Source organism: Salmo salar, chromosome ssa28 (genome assembly GCF_905237065.1).
Source record: "Salmo salar chromosome ssa28, Ssal_v3.1, whole genome shotgun sequence".
NCBI classification, from domain to species: Eukaryota; Metazoa; Chordata; class Actinopteri; order Salmoniformes; family Salmonidae; genus Salmo; species Salmo salar.
In genome coordinates this window covers 27899401-27920000 of record NC_059469.1, presented here as the reverse complement: position 1 = coordinate 27920000, position 20600 = coordinate 27899401, and the positions used below count along the sequence as shown (strand labels likewise).

The 20600-nt window shown below is 41.5% G+C and overlaps 2 protein-coding genes across 7 annotated transcripts in view; one reads left to right on the top strand and one right to left on the bottom strand.

Annotated features, from left to right (window-relative positions):
- Window positions 1-12588, bottom strand: part of LOC106589811 (serine/threonine-protein kinase ICK) — a 13950-nt gene extending 1362 nt beyond the window's left edge. The window contains exons 1-13 of one of the 6 annotated variants that reach the window (XM_014180175.2): window positions 12450-12588; window positions 8945-9255; window positions 8238-8292; window positions 7049-7170; window positions 6841-6920; window positions 6615-6747; window positions 4974-5145; window positions 4524-4691; window positions 3881-4264; window positions 3467-3669; window positions 2453-2613; window positions 413-520; window positions 137-244 (exon numbers count right to left, since the gene is read on the bottom strand). In XM_014180175.2, the coding sequence (XP_014035650.1) occupies window positions 137-244; window positions 413-520; window positions 2453-2613; window positions 3467-3669; window positions 3881-4264; window positions 4524-4691; window positions 4974-5145; window positions 6615-6747; window positions 6841-6920; window positions 7049-7170; window positions 8238-8292; window positions 8945-9045 (1795 nt within the window). In that variant the 5' untranslated portion in view covers window positions 9046-9255; window positions 12450-12588. Of the gene's footprint in view, window positions 1-103; window positions 245-412; window positions 521-2452; window positions 2614-3466; window positions 3670-3880; window positions 4265-4523; window positions 4692-4973; window positions 5146-6614; window positions 6748-6840; window positions 6921-7048; window positions 7171-8237; window positions 8293-8944; window positions 9256-9704; window positions 9886-9932; window positions 10136-12144; window positions 12261-12449 lie in introns of those variants that run through there. The other 5 variants (XM_014180173.1, XM_014180176.2, XM_014180172.2 and 2 more) reach the window with 5 other exon arrangements.
- fbxo9 (F-box protein 9) lies at window positions 12129-17838 on the top strand. The gene is made up of 13 exons (XM_014180181.2): window positions 12129-12318; window positions 13189-13269; window positions 14140-14274; window positions 14383-14440; window positions 14921-15008; window positions 15154-15281; window positions 15685-15799; window positions 15985-16103; window positions 16305-16395; window positions 16488-16583; window positions 16717-16810; window positions 17089-17249; window positions 17368-17838. The coding sequence occupies exons 1-13, from the start codon at window positions 12316-12318 to the stop codon at window positions 17474-17476; spliced, it is 1278 nt and encodes a 425-aa protein (XP_014035656.1). The 5' UTR covers window positions 12129-12315; the 3' UTR covers window positions 17477-17838.
- The last annotated feature ends 2762 nt before the right edge of the window (window positions 17839-20600 follow it).

Here is a 20600-nt window from a genome sequence, read left to right as displayed (position 1 = left end):
TCACTTGATGCTGTCGAGTCCCCTAGAGATCACTCACTTGATGCTGTTGAGTCCCCTAGAGATCACTCACTTGATGCTGTTGAGTCCCCTAGAGATCACTCACTTGATGCTGTTGAGTCCCCTATAGATCACTCACTTGATGCTGTTGAGTCCCCTATAGGTGCGAGTTGCACTCTTTGGCCGGCAGAGCCAACCTCTTTTTTGTAATAGTTCGGTACATATCCACTTGGAAGAGTATTTGAACCTGTGATTGGGCCATCAAAGATAACAGGAAATGTACCTTACATTTAATACTGTTAACACACACCACAGATAGACATCACCCTAGCTTATACCACACAGCCCTTTCACTAGTGTAGTAGGATGACAGGTGATAAACATGCAGGACATTGGTCCCAACACAAATCATTACCATGAGTGCCTCGGTTAGGAAGTGTTCCTCCAACAGGAATTTTGCTGCCCCAGAGGTTGCTTTCACTGTAGTTGGAATTTATTGCCATATTCTTTTTAGTACTTAAACCTGCAGGGTTAGATAGGATAGATTAGGAAAGATTAGGAAATAGAGTTTGCTATGTAATTTCCATTGCAACAAGTTGCCCCTTGTGGTTCAACAAGACTACATCATCATGACTCAGCAACATAGCCATTCCTGAGATGATGATCATTGATAATCAGGTGCTGAAAAGAATGTGTGGTTTCACCCAGGTTTGAAAACCATTAGGCATTCTATATCAGAGCATGTACATATGCTTATGCCTCTGATTTGGTAGACAAATGGCAGTTACATCAAGTTCAAAGTTTACTGACAAAGAAGGCTCAATGCCGATTAGTGACCCCATTTTATGATATAAACTACCGTTCAAACGTTTGGGGTCACTTAGAAATGTCCTTGTTTTCCATGGAAATATACATGAAATTAGTTGCAAAATGAATAGGAAATATAGTCAAGATGTTGACAAGGTTATAAATAATGATTCTTAATTGAAATACTAAATTGTGTCCTTCAAACATTGCTTTCGTCAAAAAATCCTCAATTTGCAACAATTACAGCCTTGCAGACCTTTGGCATTCTAGTTGTCAATTCATTGAGGTAATCTGAATAGATTTCACTCCATGCTTCCTGAAGCACCTTCCACAAGTTGGATTGGCTTGGCTCAATATGGTTGAGATCCGGTAACTGTGCTGGCCACTCCATTATAGACAGAATACCAGCTGACGGCTTCTTCCCTAAATAGTTCTTGCATAGTTTGGAGCTGTGCTTTGGATCACTGTTCTGTTGTAGGAGGAAATTGTCTCCAATTAAGCGGCGTCCACAGGGTATGGCATGGCGTTGCAAAATGGAATGATAGCCTTTCTTCTTCAAGATCCCTTTTACCCTGTACAAATCTCCCACTTTACCACCACCAAAGCACCCCCAGACCATCACATTGCCTCCACCATGCTTGACAGATGGCATCAAGCACTCCTCCAGCATCTGCGTCACACGAATGTTCTTCTTTGTGATCCGAACACCTCAAACTTAAATTAATCTGTCCATAACACTGTTTTCCAATCTTCCAGGATCTGTTCTTTTACCCATCTTAATCTTTTCTTTTTATTGGCCAGTCTGAGATATGGCTTTTTCTTTGCAACTCTGCCTAGAAGGCCAGCATCCCGGAGTCGCCTCTTCACTGTTGACGTTGAGACTGGTGTTTTGTGGGTACTATTTAATGAAGCTGCCAGTTGATAACTTGTGAGGCGTTTGTTTCTCAAACTAGACACTGTAATGCAATTGTCCTCTTGCTCAGTTGTGCACCGGGGCCTCCCACTCCTCTTTCTATTCTGGTTAGAGCCAGTTTACGCTGTTCTGTGAAGGGAGTAGTACACATCATTGTACGAGATCTTCAGTTTCTTGGCAATTTCTCGCATGAAATAGCCTTCATTTCTCAGAACAAGAATAGACTGATGAGTTTCAGAAGAAATGTCTTTGTTTCTGTCCATTTTGAGCCTGTATCGAATCCACAAATGCTGATGCTCCAAATACTCAACTAGTCTAAAGCCCAGTTTTATTGCTTCTTTAAAATCAGCACAACAGTTTTCAGCTGTGCTAACATAATTGCAAAAGGGTTTACTAATGATGAATTAGCCTTTTAAAATGATAAACTTGGATTAGCTAACACAACGTGCCATTGGAAGACAGGAGTGATGGTTGCTGATAACGGGCCTCTGTATGCCTATGTAGATATTCCATTAGCCGTTTCCAGCTACAAAAGTAATTTACTACAATGTCTACACTGTATTTCTGATCAATTTTATGTTATTTTAAATGGACAGAAAATGTGTTTTCTTTCAAAAACAAGGACATTTCTAAGTGAACCCAAACTTTTGAACAGTAGTGTACATTGGCAGTAACTGGAAGTGCCTTATTAAAAATATCCACTTGGAAGGAAGGTAATGTTCTTGTATTTTCTACCTGGTAGATATCTTGACTGCTTCAAGTAATACTGTTTGGCAGAGGCTGTCCTCGAAGGCTCCTGGTAGGACATGGCCTTGTTCAGATTCAAAGGTGCATCGTCACCTGTCGTCACCTGCCCCTTAACTTTGGGACTGCTAAAATCCAAAACATTTCCGTACCTGAAAGGCATAACAGAAATACATAAAGCCCTTATCTGAAAAGATCAGACTGATAACGCAGGTTACTGGGATAACGCAGGTTAATGCAGGTCACTGGGATAATGCAGGTTAATGCAGGTCACTGGGATAATGCAGGTCACTGGGATAATGCAGGTCACTGGGATAACGCAGGTTAATGCAGGTCACTGGGATAATGCAGGTCACTGGGATAATGCAGGTCACTGGGATAATGCCGGTCACTGGGATAACGCAGGTCACTGGGATAATGCAGGTCACTGGGATAACGCAGGTTAACGCAGGTCACTGGGATAACGCAGGTCACTGGGATAATGCAGGTTAAAGCAGGTCACTGGGATAATGCAGGTCACTGGGATAATGCAGGTCACTGGGATAACGCAGGTTAACGGGATAACGCAGGTCACTGGGATAATGCAGGTTAAAGCAGGTCACTGGGATAATGCAGGTCACTGGGATAATGCAGGTCACTGGGATAACGCAGGTTAAAGCAGGTCACTGGGTTAATGCAGGTCACTGGGATAACGCAGGTTAATGCAGGTCACTGGGATAATGCAGGTCACTGGGATAACGCAGGTCACTGGGATAACGCAGGTTAACGCAGGTCACTGGGATAACGCAGGTCACTGGGATAATGCAGGTTAAAGCAGGCCACTGGGATAACGCAGGTCACTGGGATAATGCAGGTTAAAGCAGGTCACTGGGATAATGCAGGTCACTGGGATAATGCAGGTCACTGGGATAACGCAGGTTAACGCAGGTCACTGGGATAACGCAGGTCACTGGGATAATGCAGGTTAAAGCAGGTCACTGGGATAATGCAGGGAGACCATCTCACCTGCTCAACGTCTCCTCTCTTCGTTTTTCTGTAGGAAAGTTTGTTTTGCCCAGAAAACTTAGTGAGGTCAGCTCCGTGTCCTCAAAGTCATCCCACTCATCACCCTTTAGGAGGCCTGTGCCATGGCCCCATCGCCGGCGTCCTCCACCCTTAGGTTTCGTCTGATAGCTTAAGAAGTTGGCATTCTCAGCTTCCTGGGTCAACTGTTAAAAAAAGGAAATGGTGTATTAACAATCTCTATGGAGAGAGAAAGAAGAAAAACAGTTCAATTACATTTCTGAAGAATTCATCAACTTTCCATTCCTAACCATTTCATTTTGTATTCATTTAACAAGGTATTCTAACATTTAATGACATTACACTGATGAATGCTTGCCGTGCTCAAGTAGCCCTGGTTGGTGACTGAAAACTCACCTGGCTCTGCAAGCTCTTGTCAACAACGTAAGTTAAGCGGGTCTGTGGGACCCTCTCAGTCTCCTCCTGCTTCACCATGCGGTTGGGCTGCTCTCGCAACAGCTTTGAGTGCCTCTGGTACGATGGAACTGGGGTAGGGGCTGAGACTGGGGCTGGATGGATCTGTTGCAGGGGCCTGGACGAGGTGAAATGCTGATTTGGGGGCGCTGGCTGGGGAGGGGGCACTGGCTTGAGCAGCAGCAGTGGTTGTAGCTGCTGCAGGGGCTGCTGTAATGGTTGTGGTGGCTGTGGAGGTAGGGGACCTGGCTGAGGCCTGCCCTGCTCCAGGATCTGCTGAGGAGTGCCCAACGCCTGACCCACGTAGAAGTAGGAGTACCTGAGGGCCTGCAAATGGAGAATAAAATAATTGATTGGCTTTGAAGGATCCCTAAACAGGACATATTAATCCGTTTACATGCCATTAAATGTTAGAATATCTAACCTGTTTAGCAATGTACAAGCTAACATAGCTTTAAATCTAATAATTATTTCAGTATTCACCATTCTATCGGTGGATGGTAAAATAACTATTCTAAGGATCCATTCTAAACATTTATTTTAGCATAGATTATAACAGAGATATGCCCCAGCCAGGGTTTGCTACATGGGCAGAGGCTGGCCTCTTCTTAGGGTCCCACTGGAGTAGGTCTCTCATCAGTTGGATGGCCTCAGTACTGGCGTTGGGAATCAGACTGCTCAGATTACTGGGGACACACTGGGGCCAGCGGAAATTCATGGCTGCTGACAACTGGAAGCCCTCTAGCCAGTCATTCTAGAAGAAGTGGATCCAACACAATGATTATTGACCTGCTTATTTTACCATATAGTAATAAAATAGATAGATATAACCGTTTTTTAAAATGTTATGACAAACATAATCTGTGAAGAAGTTTGTCATTTCAAAAGCACATTACACAACACTGATCACATCTTCAGTGAGGTTTGATTTATGTATTTAACACCACCACAAGACATTTTACATGACGATGTGAGGACAGTATAGCTTGCTTTTGGCTGATATTCTGGATCTAACAGCCCCAGAGAACAAGGCTACCTTCATTGGAGTTCCCAGGACTTGGCAGATTTTGAAGATGGTGTCCACTTCACTGGAGCCAGGGAACAGAGGCCTGAGGGTGTAAAGCTCTGCCATGATGCAGCCCACAGCCCACTGGTCTATCGGAGAGCTGTACGAAGTGGACCTCAACAACACCTCTGGAGCTCTGTACCTGGAGGACAACACAGGGAAGGGGGAAGGGATTTTTAGGCTGGTTGATACTCCCCATGAGAAATACAAGAGGTTTCATGTCACACATTGACCAAAAATTAGACAAATAAATTCAGATATAACTAAATATGGTGTCAGTAGTTAGGTTCCCATCCAATTGGCGAAGATTCTAAAATTCGCACCAGTGGTGTTTCCACCAAACTGACGTGTGTGATGACGTAGTGCACACAAAATGCTTATGTTTTTATGTACCGGATAAAAATCTAAAGTTCAATGTGTTTCCATCAGACTTTCAACTCTATCAATAGTTTTGTCACAAAAAGTGTTGCGTTAAATAGCAAATGTGTCTACTTTGGGCTTGGCACGTGCGCTCTAGCCAACAGCTCACAGATACAGTATGGGTAGGCTGGCCTACTGTATATGATGAGATTATGGATAAGAGCGAGAATATTTTTTAATTTGTCAAATGGCAGTCAAGCATCGATCATCATGTCACCAGAATAAGACCCTCAATATTTATTGGAAAGCAGCATCGAGCTCATCACCGTGCACTTTCACCACCCTGTGAAGTTCATCATAACTGATTTCATCTGTAGCCTTATAAACTGCATGGTTTCCCAAGTCGTAGTGGGAGGGCCAAATAGCATATTATCGAGTGACTCAAAGTTTACTTTGATATGTGTGAGGGAAAAATTATGTATTCACCTTATTTGTTTGAGATTAATAGTTAGAAATTATTTACTTAAATACTGTAGTAAGATATTTCCTTCATCCTGAGTGAACTGAGAGGAGTTTTTTGAAGCTGGGGCTGGCAACTGATTAAGTGATGGCTAAGTAAAAACCTACAGCTGGCATTCCATAGATAAGATGCGGTGGGTGTTTCCGAGATAGAGAGAGCCTGGGGGAACAGAACAAAGGCCTCAGTAGTCCCAATCTTCCTGGCATCTGGGAGACGGCACCAGAGGCAGATGACCATAGGATGAACCCAAAGTGGCTTATCTATATGGGGGGGTTGAACCAGCTATGATTGAGCAATCTTGGTACGAGGTATATAAGGAACAGCATGGTCTGTAAAGGGTAGGCTCTCAGCCTAACAGTCAAGACTGTTGAGTTGACGGTTTCATTATTGCAATAATTAATCGATATTAAATAAAGATGATTGTTTGAAGAAATGACTCTCTCAGTACTGAAATTACACGACATATGATGGTTATTATATCAATATTTGCGCATAAAGGCATTTCCACCGCCATTTCTCGCATTATTAACTTTACAGACACAAAAATATCCCACCATGTCGAATTAACAAATGATCTGTAGGCATTTATACAATTGTACCGAAATGTCCTTTTTCCATCTCAAATGGCGGGATTTTTTTTATATACGGTATGACTTTACTCGCATAAAAACTCTGGATAGAAATGTGGTTAGTGACACATAAACCCATCATATGGAGGTAACAAAACTAACCATCTTGTTGAAACATAATCTGTGTATGGCGGCCGAGATCTTATCTCACGGGCAAGCCCAAAGTCAGCTATTTTCACAAGCTCTGGTCCCATGCACAGAAGATTCTCAGGTTTCATATCCCTGTGAAAAAATCCTAGGGGGAAAATCATACAGTGAGCATACAAGTAAAAAGTAACAAGTAAAAAGCATTAGCAAAAAAAGTGCTAGTGTATCATTCTAATCATACCATGCTTATGAATAAAAGCTAATCCCTGCAGTATCTGGAACATAATATTTCGCACGGCAGATTCAGGGAACAGCCGAGACCTGTAACATGATACAAATAACAATATATGAGCTATGATTTTGACCTACTGACATTTATCCCCAAAGCACTAAACCCATTTCAAATAGCCTATATTTTAGGCTATGTGAATCAAAAAAGCGATATTTACCTGTCTTTCATTAGTTGATACAAGTTCTCCTTCATGTATTCAAACACAAAGTACAAGTGGTCATTTTCCCGTATAACCTCCTTGAGTTTGACCACATTCGCATGGTTGAGTTTCTTCAAGGACTGAAAGGAGTGAACAAATTAGATGGTACCTTAGCAATCAAGACAAAGCATGAGGGAAATAACCTCAATCAGTAAATCATCAAAAACAGCTCTGCAACACTCCATCATGGCCAGACTTAGATACCACAGGATGCTGCTGAGGGGAGGACGGCTCATAACAACGGCTGAAACGGCGCAAATGGAATGGCATCAACCACCTGGAAACCATTTGTTTGATGTATTTGATACCATTCCAATAATTCCGCTCCAGCCATTACCACCAGCCCGTCCTCCCCAATTAAGTTGCCGTCGGCCTCCAGACTTAGATTCATAAAAAGGTAAGACATGGAAGATCTGACCCTTAAAACCGGCATACAACAAATACGCTTTAGTTCAAAATAAAAACATTGATTGACAATCAAAGCATGAATAAACTGTATATCATCTTGGGTACAGTGTGGAGAACAACTGGTATTTCTTAAGGTGCAGCCTTTAGGGATTTCTTTATGCTTTATAACTCAGGTGTAATAAAGAAAACTAGAGCAGATCATGGTAAATGCGGGTGAAGTTTTCCCATGCGCTGAAAAGTATGGAGGTAAATGGAGGCAACTTTCACCATGCCATAGTTTTGAGTAGAGGGGAAAGTCATTATGGGTCTTGGTGGTGGCACATGCTATTTACAGCTGACATTCTAACCAAGATCCCTGGAGGGCTGGTTTCTTCTAGAATGCTGCTACGCTCCTTTGGATTCAAGCTCTCGGCAAAGAATGAATGTCTGGGTCTGAGTGAGGAACTAGAGAGTTAAAATCCAAAAGACAGTACACACAAGAATCACCTTCTAGATTCTCTGTGCTGGTTTCTGTGGTTCTGAGTAGAGGTGGAATTTAAATGGTGGTACAAAAACACTAATTGGTGAAACAGTAGATAACAACTGAAAGCATAGGCTGTATTCTTTAGGCTGCCCTATACCGGTGTGGTGCACTGCAGTGCCTACCCTTTCCACCACTGCTGAAAAAAATCCTAGGGGAAGCGCTGCAATAGGTGGAGCATTTTACCCACAAGCATCATATCTGGGAAGGAGAACTTACTATGACCTCACGAAGATTCATGCATTCCTCCCATGAGTAGAATTTTCTCTTCATTCTGAAACAAATATGCAATCATTTATGATTAGCCTAACTGAATTAAAGGACCAACATATCATAGATCATACTTTTTATTGTAAAACATATTGGGACTCTTTTCATTGATATAAGAAGTTTGATGAATACGCATAAAATGTATGATTGAAAAGAGCAGGTTTATAACATGTAGGCCGAGGCCCTGTCCATTTCAATCTCAAGAGAACGACGCCACCAACATCATAGATTTATGCAACTAGTCTGTGGCTGCCCAACCCCCCACATACTTCCTGTCAAAGCTATAACTAGAAGCCAGAAGTTTTTATGATGCTGCCCAAAGGTACTTACCATCAGATACCTTTTTTTCAAATCAGCCAAATAGGTGGGCCTGTCAGTCATCCGTGCACTTTCATTCGTCTACATCTGCCTAGACAGCTGTCAGCTTAACCACGCGTGGGATTGGCCACCGGCTAATGCCATTCCTAGCGAATCCCACAGGCACTGGCAGCTAATTTTACTACACGGCTAAGCCCTTCAATTTAGGTACCAGAGGATAATATGTAACCTACACTATACACCAACCCTTCAAAGATGGGACTGCAATTGCACACAGAGATCACAGCCATCTTTTTTTTCATACTAACAAATGCTATGACAATGTGCCCTCCACTCACTTCTTAATTGCGACCAGTTCTCCTGATTCCAGGCTGCGGCCGAGGATGACTGAGCCGTAGGTGCCATCTCCGAGCTGCCTGAGCGTGGTGTATCTATTCATTGTGCTGCCCTCTCCTCACCATCGCCCAGGGGCAGATCAGATCAATATGTGCTGAAGGAACACAAAGAGGTGGTAGGTTGAAGGAACACAGAGGTGGTAGGCTGGCAGCCCCCTGCAGCTGTTGAGTGTAACCAGGTGTTCCTGTGACAACAACAGTGGACCACAGGCACAGCTGGAGTACTCATGTTGTCATGGGCTTCTTGCCTCCTCCTGAGGAAAAGGGATGGGAAAGGGTGGGGTGTCATTAGAGGAAGCCATAGAACCAGAAATTCAATCACAGGGGGGAAATATTCACTTATTTTTCCGTTTCCAGACAATACAAGAAATCTGAGACAGATGGTTTCTAATTTCATGCAAATTATCTTCTGACTAGACCTTCAACAGACAGTAGTCAGACTGTTTTAGCCTATTTCATTACTAGCTACCTAACAAACGTTACCTACAGGGCAGGCATGCAGAAGATTTTAAGAGTAGAAAATGTCTGGTCAGATTTCTGACCAGAATGTCATGTTATGGTTACATAGCTCCTGCTGCAACGAGAAACAACAGATGTTGCAGTCGAGCTAAGGTTAACGTTAGCTAGACACACGACCAATCTTTGACTTATGCTGATAATAATGACAAAAAAGCAAAGTCAAAATAGTTAAAAAGACACTCACCCAATCCGTTTCAACTCGAATAACGGACATTTGAAGACAACACCACTAAACTACTTGTATAGAGTCGAGCACACTCACTCACATTACCTCCAGGCCCATCACAACAAATCACAGCTGCGCGACCAAGGGCGTCGCAGATTTGCGTATTCTACATCAGTGGTGTTTGACTGAGGTTGGTAACCAATGTTATGTCACATTACTGCCATCTACTGGATTTGGTGTTCTTACCACATCTGACCAAGCCTGCGTACATAGCGTATCATCTCTGCTTTGACCAATCATTTATACAATGCCGCGTTCAGAAGAACTGGGAACTGGGAAATGTCCGACTTCAGTGCATTCAAAACAACTGGGAACTCAGAAAAAATACGACTGCGAAAATTGATTTGAACGTGACGATAGCATATGCAATCCAGGGTTTATGCCGTGTTCAAAAGAACTGGGAACTAGGAAAAATATATGGTCAATTCATGACGTCAGTGGTTTGAAAGTCGGAGCTCTAGAAAGAGTCCCCGAGTTGGAATTCCAGCCACTGGTCGGCCATATTGGCACTCCCCAGAAGGAGCAGTCCTCCATAGCAATAAATAGAAATCTACGGTATTTCATTAAATGTTTCAAGAACAAAATAACATGTATTTAAGATACATTTTTTTGTAGTACGGACAGTAACAGAACTTTCCAAAAATTATACTTTAAAGAACTTGTTTTATATACTTCTTCATCTTTTATTTTTCTGTTTATCTCACATAATATATTTTAAAAGTATGCATTAAGTGTCTGAAATAGAATCAACGTGGCAAAAACAAATGTAGACATTAATAAATGCATTTCTATAGCTTCCAAAATATTTTTTACACCGTGAGGGAGTGCCAAGATGGAGGTGTGGTGACTTCAAAACAGTGCCCCCTGGGAGCAATCTAGTGTATATATAAATCATTGGACCTCATACCAACCCAATCTTCAACACATATTGCCATGTCATCTTGTTATGTTGCGTCAGTTGGAGTTGACTAACATTAGCCTCTTCAGCCAGTTCACAGTTAGCAAGCTTCACCAAGCTTTCGTAGCTGCCAACCCACCCTCCCTGCTTGGGTCCAGGTGACCTTTCCTGTTTCTACCCTCTCTACCAGTTGCATCACTGGTGTCAGAAGTGGGAAGGCGTTGGAGAGTTGGTATAATGAGATGCTTGAAGATCTGAAGGGTCTGAATAAGTATATGGAAGAGCTTCCACCAAATTGCTTCCACCTTACAGATTTGCTAGGGAGGGTTAGGGAACTTGGCTGGATGAGTAATGAGTATGGAGGAGCAGGGGTCCAAGGTGCTTTGCTGGTGATTTATTTAGAATTCAAGGGACACTAAACCAGCATGGCTACCACAGCATTCTGCAGCGATACGCCATCCCATCTGGTTTGGGCTTAGTGGGATTATCGTTTGTTTTTCACCAGGACAATGACCCAACACACCCTCAGGCAGTGTAAGGACTATTTGACCAAGAACGAGAGTGATGGAGTGCTGCATCAGAAGACCTGGCTTCCACAATCCCCCAACCTCAACCCATTTGAGGTGGTTTAGGATGAGTTGGACCGCAGAGTGAAGGAAAAGCAGCTAACAAGTGCTCAGCATATGTGGGAACTCCCTCAAGACTGTTAGAAAAGCATTCCAGGTGAAGCTGGTTGAGAGAATGCCAAGAGTGTGCAAAGCTGTCATCAAGGAAAAAGGGTGGCTACTTGGAATAATCTAAAATATAAATTATATTTTGATTGGTTTAACACTTTTTTGGTTACTACATGATTCCATATGTGTTATTTCATAGTTTTGATGTCTTCACTACTATTCTATAATGTAGAAAATAGTAAAAAATAAATAAAGACCCTTGAATGAGTAGGTGTATCCAAACTTTTGACTTGTACTGTATGCTGGGAGTCTGTGATTGGCTGTTTTTAGGGTGGGACAGAGGTGAGGGTACCACCTTTTTTTATGTTATGAAGTTTAATAAAATAAAACATTTGGGTCCATCTCAATAGCATAAAGTGGCTTCTTCATTTCCTTCATCTGCACTGAAGGAAAATGAGTTAAGACAGGTAAAGCTAATTCCTAGTAGAAGAGAGGGATCCACCATATTGCTTTTACGAGTCCTGTTTTTCCAAGTTGTGAGAAGAGAAGAAGCCAATTCAGACTGTATTGAGATGTACCTCAACTTTCTCTTTCATAACAACAACACTCCCTACATGGTACAGTCAGGAATCAGGATCAGTCTAAGATGGAATGATTTTAGCAAAAGTTTTGCAAAGTTTTTTGCTTTTTTTTACTTTTTTGTGTGGCCCATGTACCAGCCAACAACAAAATCATTAAAGCAGAAAGGTAGAAACTTCTGTGATAAGTGTGCTGATACAGTGTAGAATAGTTAGTCACGTGGTGTACTGACGTCACGCCCACACACCCTTGTAAGTGGCGTTCTGGCTACACACAGTACTCAGCACGTCGTCGAAATGGCTGCATTTCTGCGATCCCTCAAATTTCCACGTTGTGTTGTCCGTTTTTCTGACCGTGATCTGTAGACCCTTTCCTGAAAACGTTTACGGACAACAGAAGAGCTTACAGATAAGCCATAATGGTAGCTCAATGTCATTTGTTTTTTAGGCTAATCCTTGCACACGGCTACTTGTTGTCGAGCTAGCTAGCTAGCTAACGTTAGCTAGGAAGTATGGTCACTTTTATTTATTTTTTGGAAGTATGGTCACTCACGCCTTCTGCTGGTGGTTGCATGATGTGTCCCGTAGTCGTAAACATGCATGTAAAAAAATGTAACCGTTAACTATGCAAGTCTGTTAAGAACAACTTCTTATTTACTATGACGGCCAAACCCTAAACCGGATGCTGGGCCAATTGTGGGCTGCCCTATGGGACTCCCAATAACAGCCTGGAATCGAACCAGGGTCTGTAGTGACGCCTCTAGCACTGAGATGCAGTGCCGCTCGGGAGTCCCACAATGATACGAACTAGTTAACGTTTGCTAACTAGTTAGCTACTGGTAGTTAATGTATTGATACATTAAAAATGACCAGCTGTCAAAAGATGAATAGACAAGCTAACTGAAAAGTAAATTCTGGCAATGTGGCATGCTAAACCATGCTTGCTTCCTGTTCGTCACATGAGGTAACGTTAAGTTAGTGCCTTGCTGGGCAGAGGCAAAAGCCAATGCAGTTCGTCTCCAGTTAACTAGCTATGTGTTCTACTTAACGTGTGCACATTGTGCATGCTACACCTCAAAGTAACTTCAACCATGATCCCATCCTCCTTGAATGTTTGTTGGGCTTGTCTTTCTGTCCAACCACATTACTCCCATAAACAAGGCTTGTATTTAGTTAAAGACTTAAATATTTGCTGATTTATTTCAACCCAATTTCAACCCAACAGTCCGTGTTTGTGATCCTCTGCCATGTTTAGGCCTAGTTATTTTAACAAAACAAATTTTTCTTCCCAGGCTGAAAGCGTTATCAATTCTCTTGGCATTGTAGAAGATCAAGACGGAGAGAATGGAAGTACTGATGATGCAAACCTCCACGTAAGATGACTTGTTTGACAGAATATTTTGTATTGTTATTTATTTATCCATTATTTAACTAGGCAAGTCCGTTAAGAACAAATTCTTATTTACAATGACGAGCTACCCCGATCTAACCCGGATGATGCTGGGCCATTGGTGCACTGCCCTATGGGACTCCCAATCACGGCCGGAATCAAACCAGAGTCTGTAGTGACGCCTCTTGCACTGAGATGCAGTGCCCTAGACCGCTGCGCCACTCGGGAGCCCCACAATACAAAGTCTACACAATTATTGTTACGTCTCAGGATTGCGTGATAATGAAGACTTTTTAAATGTAGAAATCCATATTGACTATTACATTTCTTTCATGATTGCAGACATGTACTCAGTTATGATTAACAAAGCTTACACGATGGATTGTTGTAGCTCATGCTTTGTCATTTTGTGTGTGTACACATTAAAGTCTTAAAGGCACCCGGTGTATTTTTGGGGGTTGGCTGAAGATTATGATCACTTGCCCTGAGAAATTTTACAAGCTTTTTACATGCAGAAGTGCTATATTATATTGGTTGCTATTCACCTACACATAGGGGAGGAATCAGAAAGATCAGTACTGGAGTTCTGTGTTTTGGTTGTTCTCAGTAAAAAAATAAATATCAAGCAGGTCTTAACTTGCTGGATTTCCATCAATTGTCAGTCTTTTACTTAAACAATGGGGAGGAACTAGAAAGACCCGTTTTAGGCTACTGGAATGCTTTCTTGTTTTCACCTGCCCATTGGAGTAACCTCAGAGCAGGTTAAACTTACTAGACTGCTCACTTTACTTGACCCAGGCATTAAGAAAACACTTCATGTCAGTCACTTGTACATCATTGTCCATATGTCTAGGTGGAGCTCAATGTGTTCAGGGCCCAGTGGATGTCTGAACTGAAGCCCAACTCTGCATCCAATGGGGGGAACCGAGGACTGTCGTCGAGAGCTGCAGACTTGAAAAGAAAACAGGAACTGGCCCGGGAGGAAAAAGTCAGCCATTTTGTTTCAGCCATTTAGAATAGTAGTTTTACAACAGATTTGACTGCATGCTAATAGTCATCTTCAGTATCGTTACCATCTTTTGTTTCTTTGTCTTAGGCCAGAGAGTTGTTCCTTAAAGCTGTTGAGGAAGAAGAGAATGGAGCTGTTTATGAAGGTATGCATGTCTGTGAGACAAGTTGGGAATAAAGGGATGGTTCACCCAATTACAAAGTAACACATTGGTTTCCTTGCCCTCTAAGCAGTCTATGGACAAGGTATGACAGAAATCCATGCTTTGGTTTAGTAATATTTCAGCATTTGTGGCAAAACTCTCAAGTCATGGAACCGATATAATTTATTTGTGTGCCATGTCTAAAGGAGTCACTTGATGGATTCTGTAGGGCTTGAAGACAGGTAGGGGCTTCAGTCACTCACTGGTTTCCTTGTTGTGATGTGCTAATGATCATAGTATGTATCTAAAATTGATTGTGAAGCTCAACAAAGTACCTTATTGATGATTATAAAATGATGTGGCAAAAAATACTAATATCAGTCCCATGACTTGAATGGGATTCTTGTGTGACTGTAGTTGGGATTGGGAATAATGGTTTTACATAAAAGCATAGCTAAACCCTTTTCCTGCCCTAATTTGCAGCAATTAAGTACTATCGCAGGGCAATGCAGATTGTGCCTGACATCGAGTTCAAAATCAACTACAGTCGTTCCCCTGATCCAGATGGCGGGTAAGTCTTTATCTTAATACTTTGGTCATTTGTAACACTACAATGAATACCGTACACATTGAAAGTGTGTGCCATCTGAACTCATTGTCCCTCCTCTTTTCCATACAAGTCCTACCATGTGTGACACTGCATATCTGTTTCCTAGCAATGAGAATGACATGGATGGTGAAATAGAGGATCTACTGGCCTACTTCCATCAGCAGCTCACTCTGCAAGACAACTCTCTGAAGATATGTGTTCCTGAGGTGGATATGGCTCAGATGCACATCTCAGGTAGGGAGGGAGAGCTCAGGCAATAATAATATATGCCATTTAGCAGATGACTTTATCCAAAGCAACTTAGTCATGTGTGCATACATTTTATGTATGGGTGGTACCGGGAATCGAACCCAGTACCCTGGCATTACAAGTGCCATGCTCTACCAACTGAGCTACAAAGACCACTGCAATTCAGGTCCTAGACAGAAGACATGAATTACATGTAAAAAGTAATGTTGGCACCTTGCATAATATGCTCCCACAGTGGCTTATTAAGACACACACACACACAGTGTTTCAATCCCACTGGGATCTTGGTCAGGATGGAAACGTCTCAATTAAACCACTGTCTGGAAGCATATTAGATTGGCACTACTCTATTATTATACTGTATTTACGGTCTGGTTTCTGTCCCCAGCCCTGCCCCCAGAGGTCTTGATGTACATCTTCCGTTGGGTTGTGTCCCGTGATCTGGACCTGCGTGCCCTGGAGCAGCTCTCCTTAGTCTGTAGAGGCTTCTACATTTGTGCTAGGTCAGACCATAGACTATACAAATCCAACATATTTTCAATGAACATGGCTTGGATTCATTTGAATTCACGCCAGTGCTGTGAATGACTGGTCCTTACACTTGATCAAAACAGGCTCCTAAATGACGTATTGGTTTTTCAAATGAAACAGAGATGATTATTTCCCCTCGGTGTTGATATTTCCTCAGGGACCCAGAGATTTGGCGTTCGGCCTGTCTGAGAGCGTGGGGCCGGAGCTGTACCAAACTGGTGCCCTACAACTCCTGGAGGGAGATGTTTCTTGAGAGGCCACGTGTGCGCTTTGATGGTAAACATTTAAGGAACATTAATTATTTATCATTCTTAGAGTAAGAAAAACCCTTCTAATATAAGTGGGATTTGTTTCATAGACTAGTCTATTTCTTCAATACCAATGCACAATTGGCATGTCTAGCATAAGTTGCATAGCTAAAACTAGATTGTTTTATTTGGTAAATTCAATCTGTGGTTTTCAATGTTGATTTTGCAGGTGTTTACATCAGCAAGACGGCATACATCCGTCAGGGAGAGGAGTCCCTTGATGGATTCTATAGGGCTTGGCACCAAGTGGAGTATTACAGGTAGGGGCCTCAGTCACTGGTTTCCTTGTTGTGATATGCTAATGATCTATCATGCAGTCAGACAAGACTAGGTGTACTGTTTGTGTCCCCAGATATCTGCGTTTCTTCCCTGATGGCCAAGTCATGATGCTGACCACGCCTGAGGACCCACTGGTCACTGTTCCCCGTCTGCGTAGCAGGAACACCAGGTATTTAGAACACAACATACACTGTCATCTAAGCCTGGAGTGTAACATTTCAGGGCAATAATGTTAGTTTTCTTTTTTTGTCAGAACGGTTTGATTTGTAACATTTAATGGCTTTAATTTTCCCTCTACACAGGGTGGAGTCCATTATGTGTGGTCATTATCGTCTGTCGCAGGACACAGACAATCAAACCAAAGTCTTTGTTGTTGTCTCCAAGAGAAAAGAAGAGGTGAGAGAAGTTTCAGCATTGGACAGGGATAACTTGATGTGGAAAGTTATTTGCATATTTTCCATTCCTGTTATAACTTAAACCCAACAAGATACGCAGTTTCCTCACACATTAACTGGGTCAACTGGTGCAGTGCAGGACACAGAATACAAGGAGAAAATTAGAAATGACCAAATCGTTAACACTTCAGACTTCTTAGACCCGTGTCATCGTCCACAGATGATTGAAGAGTGCTTTGGCTGTCCCGTTCTGACTCCCTGTGTGTGTTCTCTTGACAGAAGGTGGCAGAGTACCAGAGAATCTCTCGGTTCTGCCGGCGGAACCCAGCGGCGCCCGAGACAGAACACAGCTTTCACGTGGGACTGCAGTTGTCCTCCGGGGGGCGCCAGAGCTTCAACAAGCTGAATTGGATCCACCATTCCTGCCACATCACCTACAGGTAATACACTGGTTAGCCAGGGTTTTGATTTTGACAGCATTCAATCTATGAATGTCATTGCAAGAGAAAAATGATTGGGAACATAAAATTTGATATTAATGTTGCCTTTTTCCTGCAGATCCACCGGAGAGACAGTTGTCACTGCCTTCGACTTGGACCAGATGTACGCATCTTTTTACTTTGCACGCGTGAAGAGCTACACAGCATTTTCTGAACGTCCATTGTAGGGCAGCCGAGACAGAAGAGTTTACACGTCACCTAGACTAAATGCATAACTCTCTTCCTGTTGGTTTGTGGCTGAAATTATGTTTTTTAATGAATGTATGTATACCAATCAACTTGCATCTGCTTCTAATCTTATGGTGTGAGTGGGTCACATAGCCATTATGTTTTTGGCTGTCACAGAAAACAAAAATCCTTCCTTCTTTTAAAGACTGGATTGATGTCCAGTATGATGACGTAAAATGGCATTAGTAGGATGTTTTTCACCTGTTCCCAACAATGAATGTTTTCACATCTTTGTTAATTCTCTAGTAAGCTATTTTCTCCCATCTGGGAGATCAACTGGAATAAACACATGTGGGAATTACGTAGTTGTTTTTCTTGTCAGATTTAGGATGAGAGGGGACACACTCAACAGTAGTGTACTAAGCATTGCATTTGACTGCTCAAAGCATTTGGGATAATATATTACACTATAAATTGAAGTTTTGAATTAAATTAAATTTTTTCGATGGTTGTAGCTGCCTGGTGCAGTGAAAACATGTGGCCTACTTTGGTACAGTAGTTCACTAGCTTTTACAATCCAGGAAATGGAATCCGTGCAGCAAACTGAAATCTAAACAGTGCTGTCATCTGTGACTGTAAAGCGTGCACACACACCAACAACCAAAACACAACTCTGATAGAGTTCTTACACAACCCCAATCATAATACAACACTGCCCCATACCCAACACAAGAAAAAATCCCAGGCACACATAATCCACCTATTACATATTCTAGGAACCCAGGGCTGAAAAGCTGAAACGGATTAGAAAAATATTTGATCTACTACATTAAATTTGTATCGGATTACAAAATATGATGATTGGAAGCTTGCTGCGTCGCATCACTACCTTATCGTATTAAAGGTTCTCTTAGCAAAATGTATCTAAATGAAATTGATGGTTGAATGCAAAAATTCAATTTAAAATTAGCTTTCTTCATGATAATGGTGAAATCTGATCTTTTCACATGACCTTTGATAGTTGTCCAGGTGTCGTGTTGGGGTGTGTCCTCATGAGCACTGTCATAATACTGTCATGTTTTCATCCTCTTCAAGGTCATGATTATAACTCATGGATCAAAGTCTGGGGATTGAAAACAGAGTATTCCCCATGTGATACTTTGGTTCACCAACCAGGGAAAATTAACATACAACAGAGGAAGAAATCATCAGAGATTTGTGAAATAACAATCCCCACAAGCCTGAAATTATGATTACTTATGGAGTGCATAACTGAATACACACGTTAAAATGATTTATATCTATAATATAAATAATAAGCTTACTGTAAAATAGCTGGCTTAATAATAACAAGGAGCGAGAGATACTGTAGCTAGGGAATATCCGTGTAAGTGATAATTGCAATGTGCCCCGAGGGTGATGATGCTAATGAGGAAGCAGTAATGGCTGTGGCTTGATCAGAGTGCTCCATCTAGATTCTAGAATGATGCCTGAAATACATCATGGGAGATCCAGACGAAGCATGAATGCTTTTATTAATTCCAATCTCAGTGGCATTACAAATGCAACAGCTTCGAGGCTGGCTTCACTTGCATTGTTAGAAAGCTGAGTACATTTCTACAGATTACTGTGGATACAAATCTGATTTTGCAGTCTATTCATAGATTGTGAGGACATAATAATGTTGTGTCCTGCTGTTTCTCTCTCAAAACGGCATTCATCTGACCACATTTCAACAGGTGATGACATAATTCATCTGACCACATTTACAAAAGTTGATTACATCATTCATCTGACCACATTTCAACAGTTGATGACATAATTCATCTGACCACATTTCAACAGTTGATGACATAATTCATCTGACCACATTTACAAAAGTTGATTACGTCATTCATCTGACCACATTTACAAGAGTTGATTACATAATTAATCGGACCACATTTCAAAGGACACCCAGAACTGCATCGTTTATCTGGCCACATTTACAACAGTTGATTACACCATTCATCTCACCATATTTCAAGAGTAGATTACATCCTTCAGTTGATTTAGCTTGTGTTTAAACAGTCAACCCAATTCTGATATTTTTTCCACTAATTGGTCTTCTGACCAATCACATCAGATCTACTTCTGAGCTGATCTGATTGGTCAAAAGACCAATTAGTGAAGAAAAGAAATCTGCATTGGGATACATGTGTAAACGTAGCCATAGAGAAGCATTTCCACTTTTCAGTGCTAAGTGGCTTTAAATGGCTTTCAAAGCGAGACACATCTCTACAACAGAAGTTGCCGATTTGGCCCCTGCATTTCCTAATTAAGGCATACATGGACTACAATACAATTCCATAACGAAAGGAACAAGTTAAACATATAGGTAGCAACATCTATTAAGGCAACGCTTTGAAGAAAACACAATAGTCACATCATGGCTTGATGTAACTTTTATCCTGATTCAATCTAGGCAAACACTAGTGTAAGAGGGAGGAATGGGTTTAAAACACAGCACATATATATAAACTATATTAAATATGATAGAGTTTAAGTTTAGTTTATAATTGTATTCATTGTTTTCTGCATTCCATGGAGATGAGGTTGAAATTCTAAGCATACAGATGACAGTAAAATGGTGACTTTGGGTTCAGAGAGATAATGAGAATACATGTCATAATAATAATAATAATAATAATAATAATAAGCCATTTAGCAGACGCTGTTACACAAAGTGACATACAGTCATGCATGCATACATTAATACGGTAATATCATATCGGGCTGAATTCTGAGGGTTGAGTAGACACATTTAACTATTTCAACATACTTCATCTATTTTTAAACACAATCCATGACACTATCAGTGTGATTTTAGCTTTTTGTTGTATAATGTGTTGCAATAAAGTTGGAAATGAATATTCCAACTGGGAAAAGATTAGATAGAAACTAAATTGCTACTGTAGAGGAATAGTCACGGACACCCAGAACTAAAATCGCATAATTGCGTCAGATGCTCGATGTATGTTACCTGCATCTGTCCACAACAGATTAGGGCTCTCATAAAATGTCCTTGTACGTAAACTATTGCTACAACAACAGCAATATCGAAAGCAAGACCTAAAATAAAAC

What these genes read in the sequence shown, in the direction of transcription:
- fbxo9 (XM_014180181.2), top strand. An exon ending in CTGATGATGCAAACCTCCAC is followed by an intron (nt 13,270 to 14,139) that starts GTAAGATGACTT and finishes CCATATGTCTAG; the next exon opens with GTGGAGCTCAATGTGTTCAG. An exon ending in GCCACGTGTGCGCTTTGATG is followed by an intron (nt 16,104 to 16,304) that starts GTAAACATTTAA and finishes TTGATTTTGCAG; the next exon opens with GTGTTTACATCAGCAAGACG.